General features: G+C 43.3%; 1 protein-coding gene across 1 annotated transcript in view; it reads left to right on the top strand.

Annotated features, from left to right (window-relative positions):
• The window catches only part of zdhhc17 (zDHHC palmitoyltransferase 17), a 39,877-nt gene extending 21,128 nt beyond the window's left edge, over positions 1-18,749 (top strand). Inside the window, exons 9-17 of the mRNA XM_008278524.1 lie at positions 1,052-1,194; positions 4,080-4,180; positions 12,277-12,401; positions 13,179-13,241; positions 13,340-13,433; positions 15,571-15,654; positions 15,740-15,897; positions 15,997-16,091; positions 18,589-18,749. Of these exons, the coding sequence (XP_008276746.1) occupies positions 1,052-1,194; positions 4,080-4,180; positions 12,277-12,401; positions 13,179-13,241; positions 13,340-13,433; positions 15,571-15,654; positions 15,740-15,897; positions 15,997-16,091; positions 18,589-18,727 (1,002 nt within the window). The 3' untranslated portion in view covers positions 18,728-18,749. The remainder of the gene's footprint in view (positions 1-1,051; positions 1,195-4,079; positions 4,181-12,276; positions 12,402-13,178; positions 13,242-13,339; positions 13,434-15,570; positions 15,655-15,739; positions 15,898-15,996; positions 16,092-18,588) is intronic.
• The last annotated feature ends 6 nt before the right edge of the window (positions 18,750-18,755 follow it).

The raw sequence follows: 18,755 nt of genomic DNA, 5'->3' as shown, positions 1-18,755 counted from the left end.
TTTAACTCACATCAGCTGTTTTTGCGTCTTTCATCGTCTTTGTCTCTAAACAGCCTGAAACATGGCCAGTGTCACCCGACGTGAGAAAATAATTAAAACTTTTTAGACTGAAAACGTTTCTCCATTTTTCTGTCAGAGTTTTCTTTGTTTTATGGTTTTAAAGTTTTGAGCGGTTGGCCAACACTCGGATTTGTTTCTGGCTGCTTCTAATCGATTTCTTACGGCAACGTGTCACCAAGCCTACACTGCCACCTTCTGACGACACCACACAGCCGACTTCATTCACTTCGAAGCTGTTAGTGGAAATTAGCCTAATTTGAAAAGTTTTATATTTATTAAACGTTTACTTCAAATTCACTTGACAGTTACCATTTTTAAAACAAGGCGATTGTACAAAAGGTGGAATGGAAACATCTGGACAGGCTCTTCCTTTAGTCAGGATGCAGAAACGGCATCCAAGATATAATAAAACTATCAATTTACATGCAAGACGCCCATAGCCAGTCCCAGTGCCTGATGTTTTTTGGTTCAGGTTATTATCAGGCTACAGTTACGCAGTCTGAACCCAGCATTAGGTAACAAATACGTAATCATAGCTGTAAGACAACGTGATGTTTGGTGGGTTTAAATTCTGGTTGAATTTCACTTATTTTCTTCTCATGTCTGCTTCTTATAATGAATTGTCCACGGTAAAATTGAACATGAAAGCTAAAGCTGCCTGCTATTTAACGGTAAATCATCAGTATAAGTTTTCTCATGTTCAAAACAAGCTGACTTCTGTACTCCAGCTTCAAGCTACAGTCATTCAGAAAGGTTCACTGTATTTTATATCACATGACTCATTTCTCTGACTTTCAGTAGCTCATATTTCAACGACTAAAACAGATTTTAATGAAATGAGACTCACCCATCTTCTCCTATTCATTTCTTGATCCCCATCATCTCCTCTTCTCTTTCACCACACGTCCTCCTGTCTGTCCTACTTTATTTTTCTTCTTCCTCTCCTTCTCTGACCTCCATCCATCCAACATCTGTCTACCATCTCCTGCAGGAGTTCAGGCAGAAGGTGATGCTGGGAACACCCTTTGTGGTCATCTGGCTAGTTGGTTTCATCGCCGACCTGGACATCGACTCCTGGCTGATCAAGGGCCTCATGTACGCTGGCGTCTGGGTCGCCGTGCAGTTCCTCTCCAAGTACGTCTCCGTCACAGAAATACACAATCACATACAGTTTACCAGAGTGCTGCGTGAATCGTGTTCTTCTCGATACAGCGGTACAGCCAAGCTGATTTATTTATTATCATTTATCAACTCAAAGCTTGACTTCATTTTCTTCATGAGCTGATTTAGTGGTTAAACCAGAGTTTGTTTCCAGTCATCTAGCAATACAGACAAACCAAGAAGCATGCAGTTAATACATTGAGTCATGTTTTGATTTAGTTTTGATATAATCAAATCTTTACTTTGTGTTTGCTATGAATATCTAAGTCGGAGTCACAGTGCTTAACAAATGTATCAGACCACCACCCAGTGTCAGGTTTTTGCCACCGCTGTCCTTAATTAACAGCATTAATAATTACCAAAATCATTGTTTATGTTTCTGTAATGGTTAATACACCAGTATGTAGAAGCTCTTTAACCAAAATGATATTTTTAATGCTAAAATATAATCATCATTGTTTTACAAAAAACTGAAGAAACAGTAAAACACATTGTTATTTCTTGATTAAGATGTCAAACTGTAGTTATTGACTTTCATTCCTGAACATAAACAGTAGTTTTAGTGGCTGAATGTTATGCTTGAGGGCTGCAAGGTGTCTCGGTGGTTAGCATTGTCACCTCGGGTCCCGGCAAGGACACCAGGATCTTTCTGCGTGGAGTTTGCATGTTCTCCCCGTGCAGTGTGGGTTCTCTCTGGGTTCTCCGGCTTCCTCCCACACAGTCCAAAAACATGTTGAGGTTAATTGGTAATTCTAAATTGTCCGTAGGTGTGAATGTGAGTGTGCTTGGTTGTCTGTCTCTAAGTGTAGCCCTGTGATAGACTGGTGACCTGCCCAGGGTGTTCACTGCCTTCACCCTGAGTCAGTTGGGATAGACTCCAGCCCCCCATGACCCTAGTGAGGATTAAGAGGTGTGTAGATGATGGATGAATGGATGTTATGCTTGATTCGTTGGGGACGTCTCAGAGAAGCTCAGTGGCTCAAATTTGGATATAAAAAGGTGAACTCAGTTTGAAATTCCTCATTCCTGTTCAAAATGGTAAAACATGGAGAGCTGAGTGCGAATTAAAGCACTTCATGATGCTGGTGGTCTAATCAATTTGTTAAGCACTGTAGATGTTCTGACACTAGACGCTATAGTTTAATGAATTTTCCATTCATCTCTATTTCACCAACACGTCAGCTGTACACACACATTCTTTCTTTCAAACACACAGAAGTCATTTCCAGCATTCCTCATCATCCAGTGACAAACACTCATTCTCTTCCTCCGTCTCAACCAAACACAGAGTGTACTGCTCGCTGAAACCCCGTCACCACGTCCATCTGGTCCCGTTGGGAGAGTTTGTTGTCTTCTCACTACTGTTAGCTCTGTGACTACAATAACACCCATTACCCGCTGTGGCAACCTGTATTTACTGACATTATTGGAATACTTGCTTGATGAAAGAAACTATTGTGAGCACGAGTCCAGCTGCAGTGTGTCATCATGTAATAGGGCGGTTTATTTTTTTGCTGCTGTCTGACTTGCAGGATTCAGATCAAAGCTTCGAACTCGCATTAGTCCACATGTGCTCCAGTGAGCAGGCTTTACGTCTGCAGGAAGAATGCCTTCGTGTATTCAGCGCATAAGTTACGACTGGAGCAGCGTTTGTAGTGGGAATGATACATGGTACAAGACAAGTGCTGGCTCATTATAGTTAGACCAGAACTAAATAAATACAGTTGTCAAAAATGTGCACAACTTTTGATTAGCAGGAAGGCTGTTAAGGCAAAGCCCAAAAACTTAAAGATCCCAAATGGTGTAATCCCATTTTTTTATGTCTTCAAAACTTGTGGTTTAAAATAAAAGCTGCAAAAATACATTTTTTAAAGTCAGTTGTAATTTTGTTCGATTTCTACATAGAAACTGGGGAACCAATAGTGGTCCAGCTAAAAATGTGCACAATCCTGCCCCCTGACTGTTCACTGCTTCTATAATGAGCAGCTGCCTCTCAGTCCTCCAGGTTTATCAACCTTCTGGAGCTGCTTCTGCTAACTCTGAAATGTCTCAGCCACGAGCAAGATGTTCTGCTGTTGGCCCTCTGAGTGAACACAAGGGTCTTCATGTGCTTCGAGCATCTGAAGAACAGAAGATTGTGGATATCTTTTACTATCATTGATTACAACATCACCTCAACAGTGGAAAATATTGAGTGTTAACACGTTGCATGACTAATGTGACTAACGTTACACCTGTAGGTCAGAGGTCTGTGGAAGTGGTAACTGAAGCGATGGTCAGAAGTTCTCTCATGCTCTCTGTGCTCACATATGCTATATTTTAATGCAGCTGAATTCCACATAAAGCTATTCTTATTTACATATGCTACTATTGCTGTTGTTGCAGTCAGACAACGGAGCATGTATGAAACAGTGACCGAAAAGCAGCTCATTAAGGCGACATTTTAACCATCAGTCACTTCATAGTTGTCTCCCGTCTGTGGCTCTGCACTGCGAAACCACTGGTTTAATAACCACACCGTCATCTGACAAACTCACCACATGCTACGATGGTGTCAGTTATTTTGCTCCAAGCTGTCACCAACAGAAACAGAGTCTTCTTCCTAAAGGGACCGTGGACGGCAGTTGCACAGATACATTTAAAGCTGCCGACACTGAACCAGCCCCTTTTGAACAGAACTAGAACCAGGAGTGCTACAGTCATGATGGAATAAACCATCTTTGTGCTGTTTCGAATTGAAAATTGATACATTCGGGAGACGTGACACTTTTATTGATTTGCTGAAATGAGGCAAGAAATGAACGTCCATTTCAGTAAACGTCTGCCAGTTGTGACCGTCTCTCTCTCTCTTTCTGCAGGGCTTTTTTCGACCACTCCATGCACAGCGCTCTGCCTCTGGGAATCTACCTGGCGACCAAGTTCTGGATGTACACCACCTGGTTTTACTGGTTCTGGAATGATATCCTTTTCTTTTGGACTAGAAAACAACAGCACAAGCCCGACTGTGAAGGCGCAGCGTGAGCAGCGCAGCGTTGAGTTGTCGCTGGTGTGCATGTGGTGTTAGTGTTACTGAAGCATTCAATCTGTTGACTCCACACTAATGTCTGTCTGTCACACAGACACGGAGCAACCGAAAGCAGAGCAGCGTCTTCGTCAGGGTGACTCACAGCACAAGTTTACGGGACACAAATAGCTTTTATTTAGAGTCGGAAAGAAGAAATCAGCACCGTTTTTATATATGGACTCACTGAATTTATCCTTTCATCTTGCTGCTGTAGGGAGAGCGGGGCAGTAAAACCAGGAAGCTGACAGTGACACTGAGAGCTAGACACATAAAAACCCTCCATTAAGAAGTTCACAGTATAAAAAGCGCACTAGGTTTGTGTGATTTAAGGAGCTGTCTGTTGAGATTCAGTTAGCATGCCAGAGGACAAGTAACAGCCACATAAAGTGTCCCAGGTGATGCACATCTCACATCTCCTGGAGTCGATGTAGATTGATGCTGTCTGTTCAGTGAAACGGGGGAGTGACGGACATCAGAAATCCTTCTTAAAACACTTTCTATGTGGACTCTGGCCGTGACAATGCATCAGTTTGATTTGGTTGTCTTTAGGGATTAGTTAGAAAAGCTCACAGATTACCATGATGTGCCTTGTTTGTATTTACAGTCGTGACTCGATAATCCGACCCTTAACAATCTGAAAACTTTGCTGTCCACACAGGTTTTTAGGAAAAACAAACAGAACCCAATAAAAACAGCCTTAACATAGCGACAGCCTTGGATTCTGACTCCGACATGACATTTTATGTCACAAATCAGGATAGCGGCGTATTATCTGACTGAACAATCCCACAGATTGGCTACGTTCACACTGCAGGACTTAATGCTCAATTCAGATTTTTTTGTAAAATCAGATTTTTTTGTGAGTTTGTTCACATTTCCAATTAAATGTAACTTGTATGTGATCTGCTGTGTGAGCTTCATACGACCCAGAAGTGTCCCGCATGCGCAGAAGAGGACACGACGACGTCACAGGCGGCGAGCATGCTCAGTGTTTGCGGAAGTAAACATGGATGGTAACGGTGGAGTGTATCTGCCACTCCCCCGCCGCCACTGATGGTGGAAACAGAACTGTGACCACTAACTAAACTAGCATCAGCAGCCACGTACTGCCTGTGCGTTCTGGCCAGCTCCACCCCGTCGGAGCGCTCCCCCGGGGTGGAGGTGTCCCCCTGACTACGCCAAATATTCTGATATTCATCATTAATTAGGCCACCAGAAAAGTGCTATTCAGACCAGCCCTACTAGTTAATATAACAACTATGAACAATAAATATTAACACAAACTTCAAGCCCTCCTTGTATCTCCACCTCGACGATCCGACAGCCTTGCTATCAGACATAAAAGAAGCTTTTACATTGAGGGTCGGATTACTGAGTCACCACTGTATGTCAAAATTACTTCAATGTGTGTTTTGTGACTCCAGTGAGTCATTGCTCCTGAAGAAATGAGAGTATTTCATACATTTTTATCTAGTCCCTTAAAAAGTGTGTAAAAAAAAAAACAGCAATGTTATTTTGAGATGGTTATCATATGAAGTATGTATCCATTAGCTCTAGCAGCTTTGTCCTAACTTAGAGACAGGCCGCTATGTACGCTTTAGGAATCCCCAGTTAACCTGCTATGCAAGTCTTTGGACTGTGGGAGGACGATGAAGCGTCCAGAAACACTCACACAGTCTTGTCTTATAAACAGTTGCACAATTCATGCAACGTAATCCTAGAGCTTTTCTAAATCTGTCAGGCCTACGCATATATTTTGCAATCTCCCAGCAAGGAGGATCTCAATAACATATGGTCATATAAAATGGATTTTTCCTGCTTTCTGCTGCTCTGATTGTGTTTTGGCTGGAGAAGACAAAAGATTACCAGGAAAAGTACTTGTGTTAGTGGATGGAAACACGAGTGAGATGAAGTTACGGGCCAGTTTCAAGTTTTATGTAAAGAGCAGAAGGTGTCGGTGGAAATTATGTTAAACAAATGCAGCTGTAAAGTGTCACCAGTCCCGTGCCTTCATTCTAACAGTGTATGTGCCTGCATGGATGTGCTGCTCTGTTTGTGCTCATGTTGTGAACCGGGAGTTTAACAGCTTGCTGGGTGAAACTCAGCAGAGCGACTCCAGAGAGTTCCTGCTGGCGTCAGCGTGCCTGCTCTCACGTTTTGTTGTTTTTCTGTTCATGGAAGAATTGCCTTTCTGTTCAGAAGCTGCTAATTGCAGGAGGTGAGAGTGGAGTTTTCATTTGTGGAAGGCATTTAATTTTATGCCTCATTGCTCCACTAATGGGAGGGGAGAGGAAGATGCCTTTGACCTGGGCTTATTGAAAATGAAAACAGAGCTCTGAAAGTCTTTTTAGACATTAGAAAATCCTGCTGAGTGTAGTTTAGCATGTTTTTTCTTATGGCTGTATGGCGTGTCTTTATCACATTAATACTGAGCAGATGGAAGGAGTCTGTTGCTGCGACATACATTGTGTTGAGCTGTCATGTTTGCACATGTGCATTTGTTTCCAAAGAGCAAAGGCTTGTTGATGTTACATCCTCTGCACTGGTAAAAGTTCATGCACGGATCATTTACAGTGGGGAAATTTGTCCCTTTGACTACTGACAGGTCTTTTCTTGTTCCTTTCATTCCGGCTTCTCTTTTGTCCTCCAGCTATGAAGGTTGTCATTAAGCCTGTGTATCTGTCATGACTCTCTTTGCAGTAAGGGTGTCTTTCTCCTGCCTTTCAGATGAAGGGCATGCTGTTTCATGTCGCTGACTGTGCAGGGAGGTTAGCTCTTCTCCTGCAGGCTGTGGCCTCGGTGTTGTGCAGTGCGGTCACTCTGGTGGACAGTTGGTTTTTGTTAGGCTGACTGCTTGCATACAGATCAGTGCTCAGTAGTGGCAGCGTTTTTCTAATCACTTATATTTATGTAAATCAAGCGATATCTCAAGAACACGGCTTGTTATGACTAAAAGTTAATCATAAATTTAACATTAACAAATGAGTAGCACTGTTTATGCTGTTGCATAGCAACACCAGGAGCCACATGCACATTTTCATCTGATAGCGAAAGTGTTTAAAGTCATTTCCAGTGGCTAAGATTACGTCCTTAAATGTCTTGTTCTGTTCACAGCAGAAGGTGTTCAGTTTGCTGTCATAGAGGAGGAAAGGAATTAGAAAGTATTCCCATTTAAGCAGCTGGTTTCAGAGAATTTTGACCTTTTTTTTTCTCAAACTGATAAATCAGCTCATATCATGGTAATTGGCAATTAATTGTGTAGCTGACAAATAATCGATTAAGTGCTGCAGCTCTCTCCCAAACAGTGTGCGTGAGTGAATAGCCTCTACTTTTTTATGTGCATTTTCAATTTGCACATAATATGTTAATAAGAGAAATGAAAAAAGGTTAAATATGACAGAAATTTGGTTCATTGATAAAAGCAAAATGCCAGAAAGTACTGTGGAGGAAATAAAAGAAAGAAGTCATGATGTTGCACCACCAAAGAGACAAAAAGTCAGCAGCTCTGTGGAGCAGCAAAGGCAATCCATTTAATACACACAAAAGAAACAAATGTCATATTTCCATAATTTATTTTCTACCATTTTTCCTTTTAATTGGAGCATCTCATTGTTCCTTCCTCCTCTACAGTGCATTTAGATCATTAATTCGCTCCACCAGCAGTGTATCCTACCTCTTCCACTCCTGCTTCTAATATTTGCTCTTTACAGAAACATGCTTTAATTAACTTTTTTTTTTATGACTTCCTGGAAACTTGTTTAGAACCTGCTCTAAATGAAGGTGGAAACTTGGATAGAAAACTTGTGCCATTATCAAATTAGTCATCCCCCCCACACACTCACACACACACACATTCCAATGTCAGAAAGCTGCGGGTTTTCCAAAGCTGCTCAGCCATTAAACAAGCACTTTGTTTGACGCCCGTAACCTCCTCTAACGTCCTCCTTTGTATTTATCAGGCTGTGGTGTCAGGGGAGGCTTCGGTTTACTCTCACTGACCCTTTAAAGCCCGGTTACGTAAACTGCAAACTGAGGCCCTGAGTGGGTTGTTGGATGACTCTCTCATTTTGTGATTCGAAGTTTAGAATATAAACATTTTATTTGTGTAATGGGATAGAAAATCCCAGCGTCTGGCTGGAAGTGATATATTCATTGTAGCGTCTTGGCTGACCTTTCAACTGAATGACTGATACCAAGCATCACGTTACTATTGACGCTTTTACACATTCTCATCACATCTCCACAGGACACCGAGTGCTTCGGCACACCTTTTGTTCTGCCTTCCAGGTTGAAACTTTGTGTTTTCCACATCTGACCCACTTTCTGCCATTGTGAGCTCGTTATCATCCTCAGGCCTGTGGTTGAAATCTGATCGAATGACATGGGTGGAGCAGTATTACGGCACTCTTTTTTTGTCTTTCCCAGGTTTAGATCATATTTTCCTCAATGCTCAGGTGGAAAACAAGGGAAGACTTTGCTCATAAACGGATTTCCAGCAAGTGAAAAAAAATGTTGGCATTAGATGAGGGTATACAGTCATAATCACCATGCAGCTTCTTAGTGTACCTGCTTAACTTCTGCTGCATTTATTCTGCACCAGTTGCCTGCAGCATGTACTTAGTTACACTGCATCTGCACGCTGTTAATATCTTCGAATATTCAATGGTAAATCTGCCACTGACCCTCGTACTCGGCCTCTGCTGTCAGCTGTTGGAGCACCCATGCCACCACTCAGCCCTTCTAAAGATAAATAGGTGCTAATGGGAGGTGCTGACCATCTCTCCCAGAGTAAGTGTTGAGACCTGTTTATCTGAAGCATTGCATCGATCACCAGCTCCATCGCTACATCTCCGCTAGTAGTAGACCAATGAGGTGATCTAGAGAGTGTTATTAGGTCATTTCAGAGGGGATAAAGTCAACACTCGGGTCTTTATAGAGATACTTATGAAGATCGATGGCTTCATGTGGTCCTGAGGGACTTGTAGAGGCCTCTCTCACTCAGTCGGTGCAGACAAAGTGCTTATCAGCGCTCGAGGGCATGTTGTTCCTGTAACACAGACTTATAGGGTCTCAACCCCTTATTGCTGCTTCGGTGTGATCCGTTAAGGTGTTTGGCGTAACCTTTCGAGCCTGGTGTTTCCATCAAGTATGTTTTGACAGTGAAGATCTCAGAGTTTAGTTTGAAATTAATTCTTGAGTATCAACTGTAGAGAAACAGTTTGCCTAGTTGTGCCTGCTTCCTACAGCCAAGTAGAAGAAGAGTAGCTCATTTGTGCATCTACATCGAATCCTTTGATCAAGAAATGTGGTCCAGTTAGGGTGGAGATACTGAAGTAAACATATTTTGATGAATGGTTAAAGTAGCAGGTTTAGATGTTCAGTAAACGATGGTCGTACTTTTTTGCCATGCTTGTAGCAGTTATTTGGCAACGCCGGTCATGTGGTTGGTCCACCACTTTGGTTTGAAATGAGAGAGATCACTTTTATCTTATGATGAAACATTTTTATACTGATCAGAGTGGTCTCGCTCAAGATGCCAATGCCCCTTCCCCCCCACAAGAGATTGCTGAATGCTGAATGGTTTGCTGAACTTGAACCAGATCTGAACCCAACTGAACACCTATGGGACATTTTGGACTGATATGTTAGGCAGAGCTCTCTACCACCTTCATCGAAACACCAAACAAGGGAACATCTTTCGGGTAGATGATTGTCATCGATCCAGTGGGGTTTTAGAGGCTTGGAGAATGTTCTGGTGACACGTGGTAGCACAACACCTTACTAAGATACTTTATGTTGGGTTTTCTTGAACTTTGGATCCATCTGTGAATCTGGAGCAGACATTCATGGTGCCCAGAGGACGTACCCTAGTGACTTTGTTGATTCTTTTACTCTGCTCCAGCACAATCAAGAGGTTCATGGTTTTGATTTTTGATAAAACACCTTGACAGCTGTTGGATGGTTGAGACATTCATGCTCCCCTCAGGATAAATTGTATGAACTTCAGTGGTTATTGAAATTTTCATGCAGCGCCACTATGAAGCTTAAGATTCTGGTTTATGACCAGTTAGCTGTAAAGCTTATAACCTCCCCATCAGCTTTAGCTGCACTGTGTTCAGTGTTAATTGCTGACTAACATGGTGGGCGTTGTAGACCTGTTGGCTCTGGTAATGTATGCATGTTAGCTTTTTAATTCTGAGATATGCGCTCATGTTTGATTTGGCGTTACACAGCCATAAATTGGACGGACTGACTGGTGTAAAATTAGCGTAATACCCCTTTAACTTGGAAAGGTTTTACCCACAGAGGCGTCTCACCCACTTTTCTGGAGCCAGTTACGCTGAAATGTGTATTTTAGCATGACTACTGTAAAACATAGTGTATTTACTCCTGAACTGAGGGGGACTATTTTGTGCGTAGTTGTTTATCAAGAAGCCATTTAAAACCTCCCACTGAAACTTGTGACTCTGCATCACGGAGCAGTGTCAGTTTAAACAGAATCTTCCATCTGTGTTGTTTCAGTCGCTGGATGCACTGAAATGATTGCGTCATAGTTTTTCACATCTGGATGTCACTCCAGATGTTTGTCGCCGTTAGCACACAGAGCCTTGAGCCTTCACAGTCTGGAGCTCTTGGTGTCACTTGACTGCTTTTCCTCTGGGATTCAGCTGACTCATGAACACCTGCAAGACTGACTGTGCTGCTTATCGGTGACAGTCTTCGCTGGAGGAGCCCACAGCTGTCACGCTCTTACGTCTCTGTGGTTACACACCAGACTGTGAAACGCAAGCTTATTTGTATATTCACTTAGGAATAGTGTGTCAGTCTCATGTGATGAAATAGCCTCACATAGATAATTAGAGCAGCACTCCATGGCTCTTGGTGTTTATGCGGTAGTATGAGCATGTGTGTGTCTTTTATTCTCTCTTATACACCTAATAGGAAACACTTTCCTGTCTGTGCAGTGAGTTGTGTAGATAAGAATGTACACACATGACCTGACTTCATCCCAGTGAGAGCAGGAAAAGGTAATGGTCTCTTATGTATTCCTGGAAGGAAGTTGCGATGAGCTATTGTGACAGATGGCAGTGATCCCTCCTTAACTGGGTGAGTCGAGGTGAGGCAGAGCTGCTCTCTGCGTCACAGTCGGCCTGCTCATCAAGTTAGCGTGACGAGAAACTCTGACTGAGGCAGACAGACGTCACTGTAGCAAATATACATGAAAGGGTTTTATGGCTATTTGTCATTCAAAGGGATTACTAGAACAATAAGTATTATGTTTGTCCTTCACAACGTTGTGGTAAATTACAGGGTCTCTTTGTCATGTCACTTCTGGCTGTCATCAGCTCAGTATTTATTGTTAGAAACTTTAAACAAGTAGACAAGAATGTATGCATTTGTTGTGATAGGAAACACACTCTGTGTTAGAGGAAACAGATGAGAAGTTCTCATCACAATCTCATGTCTGCGCACCAAATGTGACACTACAGCAAGAAGCCGCTTAGCCTAGCTTAGCTTAGCTTAGCATCAATACTGGAAACAAGTGAGAACAGGAATGGTTTATGTGTCAGACTGTTTCTTAACCCAGGGCGCTGACTTGCGTTGAAGCTGCTGCCAGAAGCGAGGTAGCTTAGCTTAGCATAAGACGTGAGAGTTGTGTCAATGTTCTTATTTAATTCTTGGCAAGACAGTGGCTAAAGTGTTTGCTCAAAACTATTCCTCATAAAGTAGAAGACAGTGTCCTCGCTCAAAACCAAATATTGACGCCACCGCTTTAAATACAACTAACACATTTACAGTTATGTGTTTTTTAATAGTGCTTACTCCAGCTTTAAATGACGTGTGCAAAGATTAGTTTTGCTGCAGATCCTGTGCCACAAATTGAGTCGTTTTTTTGTTGTTGTCACGTCAGGTTAAAATGAGCAGCATCTGACTGCTGTTAAAATAAACACAGAAACAGGATGTCACCATGTTCCTTAACACCACTGAACATCTCCCGTTCGCCACCGTCCACGTGCCCTTCCTGATCAACACCCTGGCTCTGTTCTACAACTTTGGCAAATCCTGGAAGTCTGATCCAGGAATCATCAAAGCGTCAGAGGAGCAGAAGAAAAAGGTAACGCCGTCACATGTCAGCCACCTCCCTGTGTGAATCTCTTTGTCGTGTCACTAAGTCTGGGTGTAGTCAGCACTTGCAGTCAGCGCTTATGAGCTTTTAGACGTGTTTGTTTTGACGTGTGTAATCACAGCGTTACTTAACATTTCAGATTCTCTGCCCTGCTGTTTCGAGCCCTTCACCTTCTCTCCCTTTGGCCTCTCTTTCCCTCATTATCGCTCTCTAACTAGGCCCCAATTCTCCATCCTGTGATTGATGAAGAGCTAAATTTACCCTCATTGTTGGCACAGCACAGTTGCTGGTCAGCTACCTCACATCAAAGGCTACAAGGCCCTCCCTTCCCTGTAGAGGATCCCCTTCCTCCTTCTGTCCCGAGATGTTGCTGAAATGAGCCTCTTATCTTTAGTTGATCTGCACACAGATTCGCTGTTAGAGCAATGAATACAAACACAGACGAGGATCACCATTCGTAATTTATGCAGTCGAAATAAAAGATAAGTCCTCGTAAAAAGCACCGGGCCTGTAAAAGACAAACAAATGTAATCCACTTGAACTATAAATTGATAGTGGTCTTTGTCCCAGCTGACTGTAAACCGGCCAAGCTTCCAGTGTGATCGCTCAGCTGTAAATCCAGCCTCAGCCTGCGCGCTGTCAGTCGGCCTTCTGTTGCCGTGCCAAACAAACCTTGGCAAGATGAATTTCTTGGTTGTTCATTCATTTTTCTGCCATGTCTCTTGTCTGTTTGTGAAAATCCTGTTTTTGTTTCCCCTCCTCCAGACAATTGTGGAGCTGGCAGAGACGGGAAGCCTGGATCTGAGCATATTCTGCAGCACCTGCTTGGTAAACTCTCTTTCCCCTCTTAAGCAAACAGTTGTTGCATATAGCTAAAGAAAAACAGAAAAAATGCAAACACGTCCTCTTTCCAACTTTCCTCGCAGATACGGAAGCCCATTCGGTCCAAACACTGCGCCGTGTGCAACCGCTGCATCGCCAAGTTCGACCACCACTGTCCCTGGGTGGGGAACTGCGTGGGTAGGTCAACAAGCAGCACAGATTTACAACACGTGGAGTCCCAAACAAGCAGCTACTCCGGGTTTTTCTTCCCAGATTGGGAGTTGTGGCTTTTGAGTGTTTTATCAGCTTCATGTCCCACTTTAAGAAGCAGCACGTCTTCTAACTGAAGGCTCTGCTTTTGATTCATTTTAGTGCTGGTGCACACAACAGGAGCAAGCTGAGGGCAACTGTTTGACGTACTGTACATGTACATAGGTTTTATTTCAAAAAGGGAAGAAAAATGTCAAGGGAAAACTAGCAGGGACACGATGCCCAGCTGCGAGTAGTTGTGAATTTGTAGAATGGATGCATTCAGTAATTCTTATTAAAACTGCACCAGTTCAAATATCACTGTCAGAACAGCAGGTAATCATACGAATATAACATAAATAAACTGCAAAAAATTAGTTGGCTTATCAAAAACACCCTAAAGCAAACAACCTGGAACAATTTGGATATTCATTAGAAACGACAAAAACCCAGGAGTGTGGTTTACTGACGAGATGCAGGGGATGAAGATGAAAACAAAAGGAAGCCACAGGGGGATATGTGTGTGTTGTTGGTTGTTGGTCTGTGAAGCAGACTGGAGACAGTAGAGGAAGGAAGGAGTGGTGGGGGGGTTGTAACCCTTCCATTTTGAAAGCAGGTGGTCAGGATGAGGCTTTAAAAGTGAGGAAACTGTCTGAACAAACAGCAGGTCCCTCCTCCTGATAGTGGCCTGATGGGACCACAGAGGGAGGAGGAGGAGGAGGAGGAGGAGGAGGCTGTGAGCCTGATGAAACTAGAGGAAAGTCTGTTCAGTGCTCAGGGTGAATACTTAGTGTGAGCTCAGCTCTTTGCATTTATGTCAATGTTTAATCTAGTCTGAAGTAGAGGACATTAGAATATGTCCACAGCCACCCGGTCACTTCAGCAGTCATCCTTCCTGTCCACTGCTTTTAGCCTCTGTCACTTGTATGCCTTCAAATGTTACAAGGAGCTCCTGTTCAAGTGGTGTGCAACTTGCTATTATTTCCATTGTTCAGTAATCTGTCAGTTAATTTCTTGATTTATTAATTAGTTGTTTGGTCCAGAAAGCTGTGAAAAATGTCAGTCATTGTTTCCCAAAGCCCAAGATGACGTTTTTAAATGTCCTGTTTTGGACACTGAAAACATTGAGTTTGCTGTCATAGAGGAGAAGAGAAACCAGAAAACATCCACTTTTAAGGAGCTGCAATAAGAAAAATTTGACTTTTTACTTTAAAAATGTTCTCAACAGCAGCATGTTAGCGTTAGCTGGCTGAAAGCATCATTGTGTGGTGTTTGCACAGAGCATCTAACATTGCTACAGACTCTTATATAGGAGGCTGTAAAACCTTCTGGATCGTCTTCATTTTCCTCCAGTACATATCTCCCGCAGTGTCTGTGGTTTGTGGAGAGTGAAGAAATGACTCAGTGCTGTTCCCTGCTAACTTCACTGGTAAAGCCCGTGCACCAGGCACTAAGGTTCTAGATCTGTACCACAGCAGCCTGGCTTCAAGTCCAGCACAGGCCCCTCTGTTGCACGTCATCCATCTCCTTCTGCCTCCATGTCACTCTTCAGCTGTTATAACAATGGAGGCAAAGCAGCCCAAAAACTAGACTGAAAGAAGAGGTGACATGCAGTAAAAGTCCAGCAGGCTGGGAATCAAACACTCTCTGCTTGGAACATTTGCACCATAGTGTCGGCAAGAGTTGGTCGCATGTTACTCAAAAACCCAAGAGCAGGAGCAGAGATTATAGAGCTGAAGTTTCACAAGTGCGGGAAGGAGGAGTGGAGTAGGAGCACAGTAAATCTTTGCAAGCAGCACTATTTTTGAGGACAGATGTACAGTTTTGAGCAAGTGCAGGTCAAATCTGTGCCCAATCAGGGACTGTTTCAGTGTCAGGCCAGCTTTGAGGAAGAGCACGTCATTGTTTAAACCTGAAAACAGGAAATCCTGCTCTTTAGTAAACTAGCTTTTCAAGCAGTTTCCCCAAAAACCTTCGCTTCAGTTGGCAGAGACGTCCAGAATCATAAACTGAGGGTGAGAAGAGGACGTGATCTGATATCAGAGCAACGTGACAACAGGACATGTTTTTTTTTTCTCCTGTGCAGGAAGTGGGAATCACCGCTACTTCATGGGTTATCTGTTCTTCCTGCTCTGCATGATCTGCTGGATGATGTACGGCTGCATCTCCTGTAAGAACAAAACCCCTCATTTGCTGTATTTCTTCCAGTTTCACATGTGACTTCTCTGCTAACTCCTCTCCTCTCTCCCCCCCAGACTGGAGGATCCACTGCGCCACCAGTTACGCCAAGGATGGTTTCTGGCTCTATCTGACGCAGATCGCCTCCTGCTCCCCCTGGATGTTCTGGATGTTCCTCAACAGCGTCTTCCACTTCATGTGGGTGGCTGTGCTCATCATGTGTCAGCTCTACCAGGTAACGGGTTTGCTGTTTGAACACCAGGTCTCCAGAATCTGAGCAGCTTGTTGTTCCTCTGAAATGTTGACCCGACCTCTCTGCTCTGACGTCTTGCAGATCGCCGCTCTGGGAATCACCACCAACGAGAGGATGAACGCTCGGAGATACAAGCACTTTAAAGTCACAGCCACGTCCATCGAGAGCCCCTTCAAGTAAGCCAGCTTTCATTCAACACTTTTGCCCATCGCATTGCAGAGCGGTCTCAGCCACATTAAGAAAAAATCATGCGGGCATCTAACTCCTACATGAGCGCACAGTTGAGGTGAAGAGAATATTTGATAGTTCAATAGTAAACAGCGCCATCCGTTTGGTTATTTATTACCTCACCTCGCTGTGAACAGATTTCAGACTTTCTGGAAACGGTCCTCATGAAAACTGAGTCAGAGCTTCACTGTCTCTGGAAACAGATGTTGCTGTTTCATTTTCAGAAAAGCAAACAGAAAGTGATGAAACCTGGGCAACCTGGCTGAATCCATCCCACGTCTTCTGTATAAATTTATCAGCTTTGAAGCCGAGCTCAAAATGCTTTTCACATCCCTCTACTATATATACACTCAGTCTAACCCAACAGTCCTGCAACAAATCCTACGTGTTTGAGGCTGTGATGTTCACTTGCTGTTGAACCTTTTAGATGTTTTAGACAGACATTTGTTGAAGGTGGGCTGCAAGGTGGTGCAGTTGGTAGCACTGTTGCCTCGCAGCAAGAAGGTCGCCGGTTCGCTTCCCGGTGGGGGCACCGGAATCTTTCTGCGTGGAGTCTCCATGTTCTCCCCGTGCAGTGTGGGTTCTCTCTGGGTTCTCTGGCTTCCTCCCACACAGTCCAAAAACATGTTGAGGTTAATTGGTGATTCTAAATTGTCCGTAGGTGTGAATGTGAGTGTGCTTGGTTGTCTGTCTCTAAGTGTGATAGACTGGTGACCTGTCCAGGTGAACCTGCCTTCACCCTGAGTCAGCTGGGATAGACTCCAGCCCCCCATGACCCTAGTGAGGATTAAGCGGTGTATAGATAATGGATGGATGGATTTGTTTCAGGTCAAGTTCATTTTGGATGAACTGGGGTTGGGACAAAATAATAGAAACACCCTCTTCTTTAACATGGAAGCTCATTAAGACGTGATCTTCTAAGCTTCGACTGTCCTCCCTTGCAGACACACAGACACCACAGATGAGTAATTGTTGCTGTTCCACTACCTCCTAGTCTGCATGGAGGCCTCTTGGCAGACTGCATTCCACACATGTGCAGTAGAACACTATCTATATACTCCACACAGACCTGAGATGATGAAATTTATGTCACAGAGAAACAGTAGAAGGATGATACTGACCTGAACAATCAGTGTGTTCAGCTATTTTGCAGCCTCGCCTGTCTTCAGCGTCATTAAGTCTAGAAGTGTTCCTGTACACCTCACTGTGAGCTCACACTGCCTCCTATTTCACTAAAGATGAATCGGATAAATTAATAGATAATTACATGAAACTTCCTCTGTCGACTAGGATTGCATCTCAGACTGTGATGTTTTTGTTTAACAAGTTTTCTAAAAATGTTTCGATATGCAAATGATGTATTTCCATTGGATGAGGCCAGCTTTAAAACGTTTCTCTCATTTTGTTGATATGTTAGATGAGATTTTGTCACTCCATGAATCTGTTATCACCATGTCTCTAGGACTAAAATGTTCTATAAATCAGGGTAGGACTGATACACAGCCAATCCCATGTGAACGTTGCATGAGGGGGGATTTCTGACTCAGAACGTAGCAGTATGTGTTATAAAAAAAAAAAACATGGAAACTCTCAACTTTCCATCCAAATTTTAACTAATACACATCAACATGAAACCTTCCCAGTTGATTACTTAAATTGAGAAAATCACTTTTTGAATTTCAAGTTTTCTGAAATTTCATATTTATATATTAATATGCAAATGACGTATCAGTCATTAAATATAAACTAATTTACATAACAGTCTTTCCTTAGTATTTGGTCGTGTTGCCTTTAAACTGTATGACTTGGGTCAAACGTTTTGGGTTCATTCCTAAAGCGTCTCACAACAGTTTGATGAATTCTGGCCCATTACTTCTGGTGTAACTGAGTCCAATTTGTTGGTCTCCTTGCTCCACACATCTTTTCAACTCTGCCCACGAATGTGATCAGGACTGAGGTCAGGACTTTGTGTTGACCGCTCTACAACACTGACTTTGTTGTCCTGAAGCCTCTCTGTAACTAATCTGGCGCTGTGCTGAGGGTCATTGTCCATCTGAAGACCTATTTAAAGCTTTAACGTCCTGGCTTATGTCTTGTGATGCTGCTTCAATATTTCCACATAATGTTCTTCACCTCATCTACTATGTGAAGTGCACCAGTCCCTCCTGCAGCAAAACACCCCCACAACATGATGCTGCCACCCCCGTGCTTCTCAGTTGGGATGGTGCTCCTTTTCCTCCAAATGTAACAGTGGTCATTGTGGCCAAACAGTAAATTTAACATTTAAGTGTGCATTCTGGATCTTTTCTTTCCACTGCTCTAAAGGAAGCGTGTTATGAAAGCAGAGCAGTCCAGAATCTCATGCATGATAAACTGTGCTTCTCTCACCCTTCCAGCTCTGTTTGTAATGACACTGTTTCCTCCTCTCTCTCTCCCCCACTGTAGCCATGGCTGCATCAGAAACCTCATAGATTTCTTCGAGATCCGCTGCTGCGGCCTCATCCGGCCCGTGACGGTGGACTGGACCACGCAGTACACAATAGAATACGACCAGACGTCTGGCTCGGGCTACCAGCTGGTGTAGAGGACGAGGAGCAGGAGGAGGAGGAGGA

Source organism: Stegastes partitus, unplaced genomic scaffold (genome assembly GCF_000690725.1).
Source record: "Stegastes partitus isolate 25-593 unplaced genomic scaffold, Stegastes_partitus-1.0.2 Scaffold126, whole genome shotgun sequence".
Classification (NCBI taxonomy): Eukaryota; Metazoa; Chordata; class Actinopteri; family Pomacentridae; genus Stegastes; species Stegastes partitus.
This window is presented reverse-complemented; position numbering and strand designations above follow the sequence as displayed.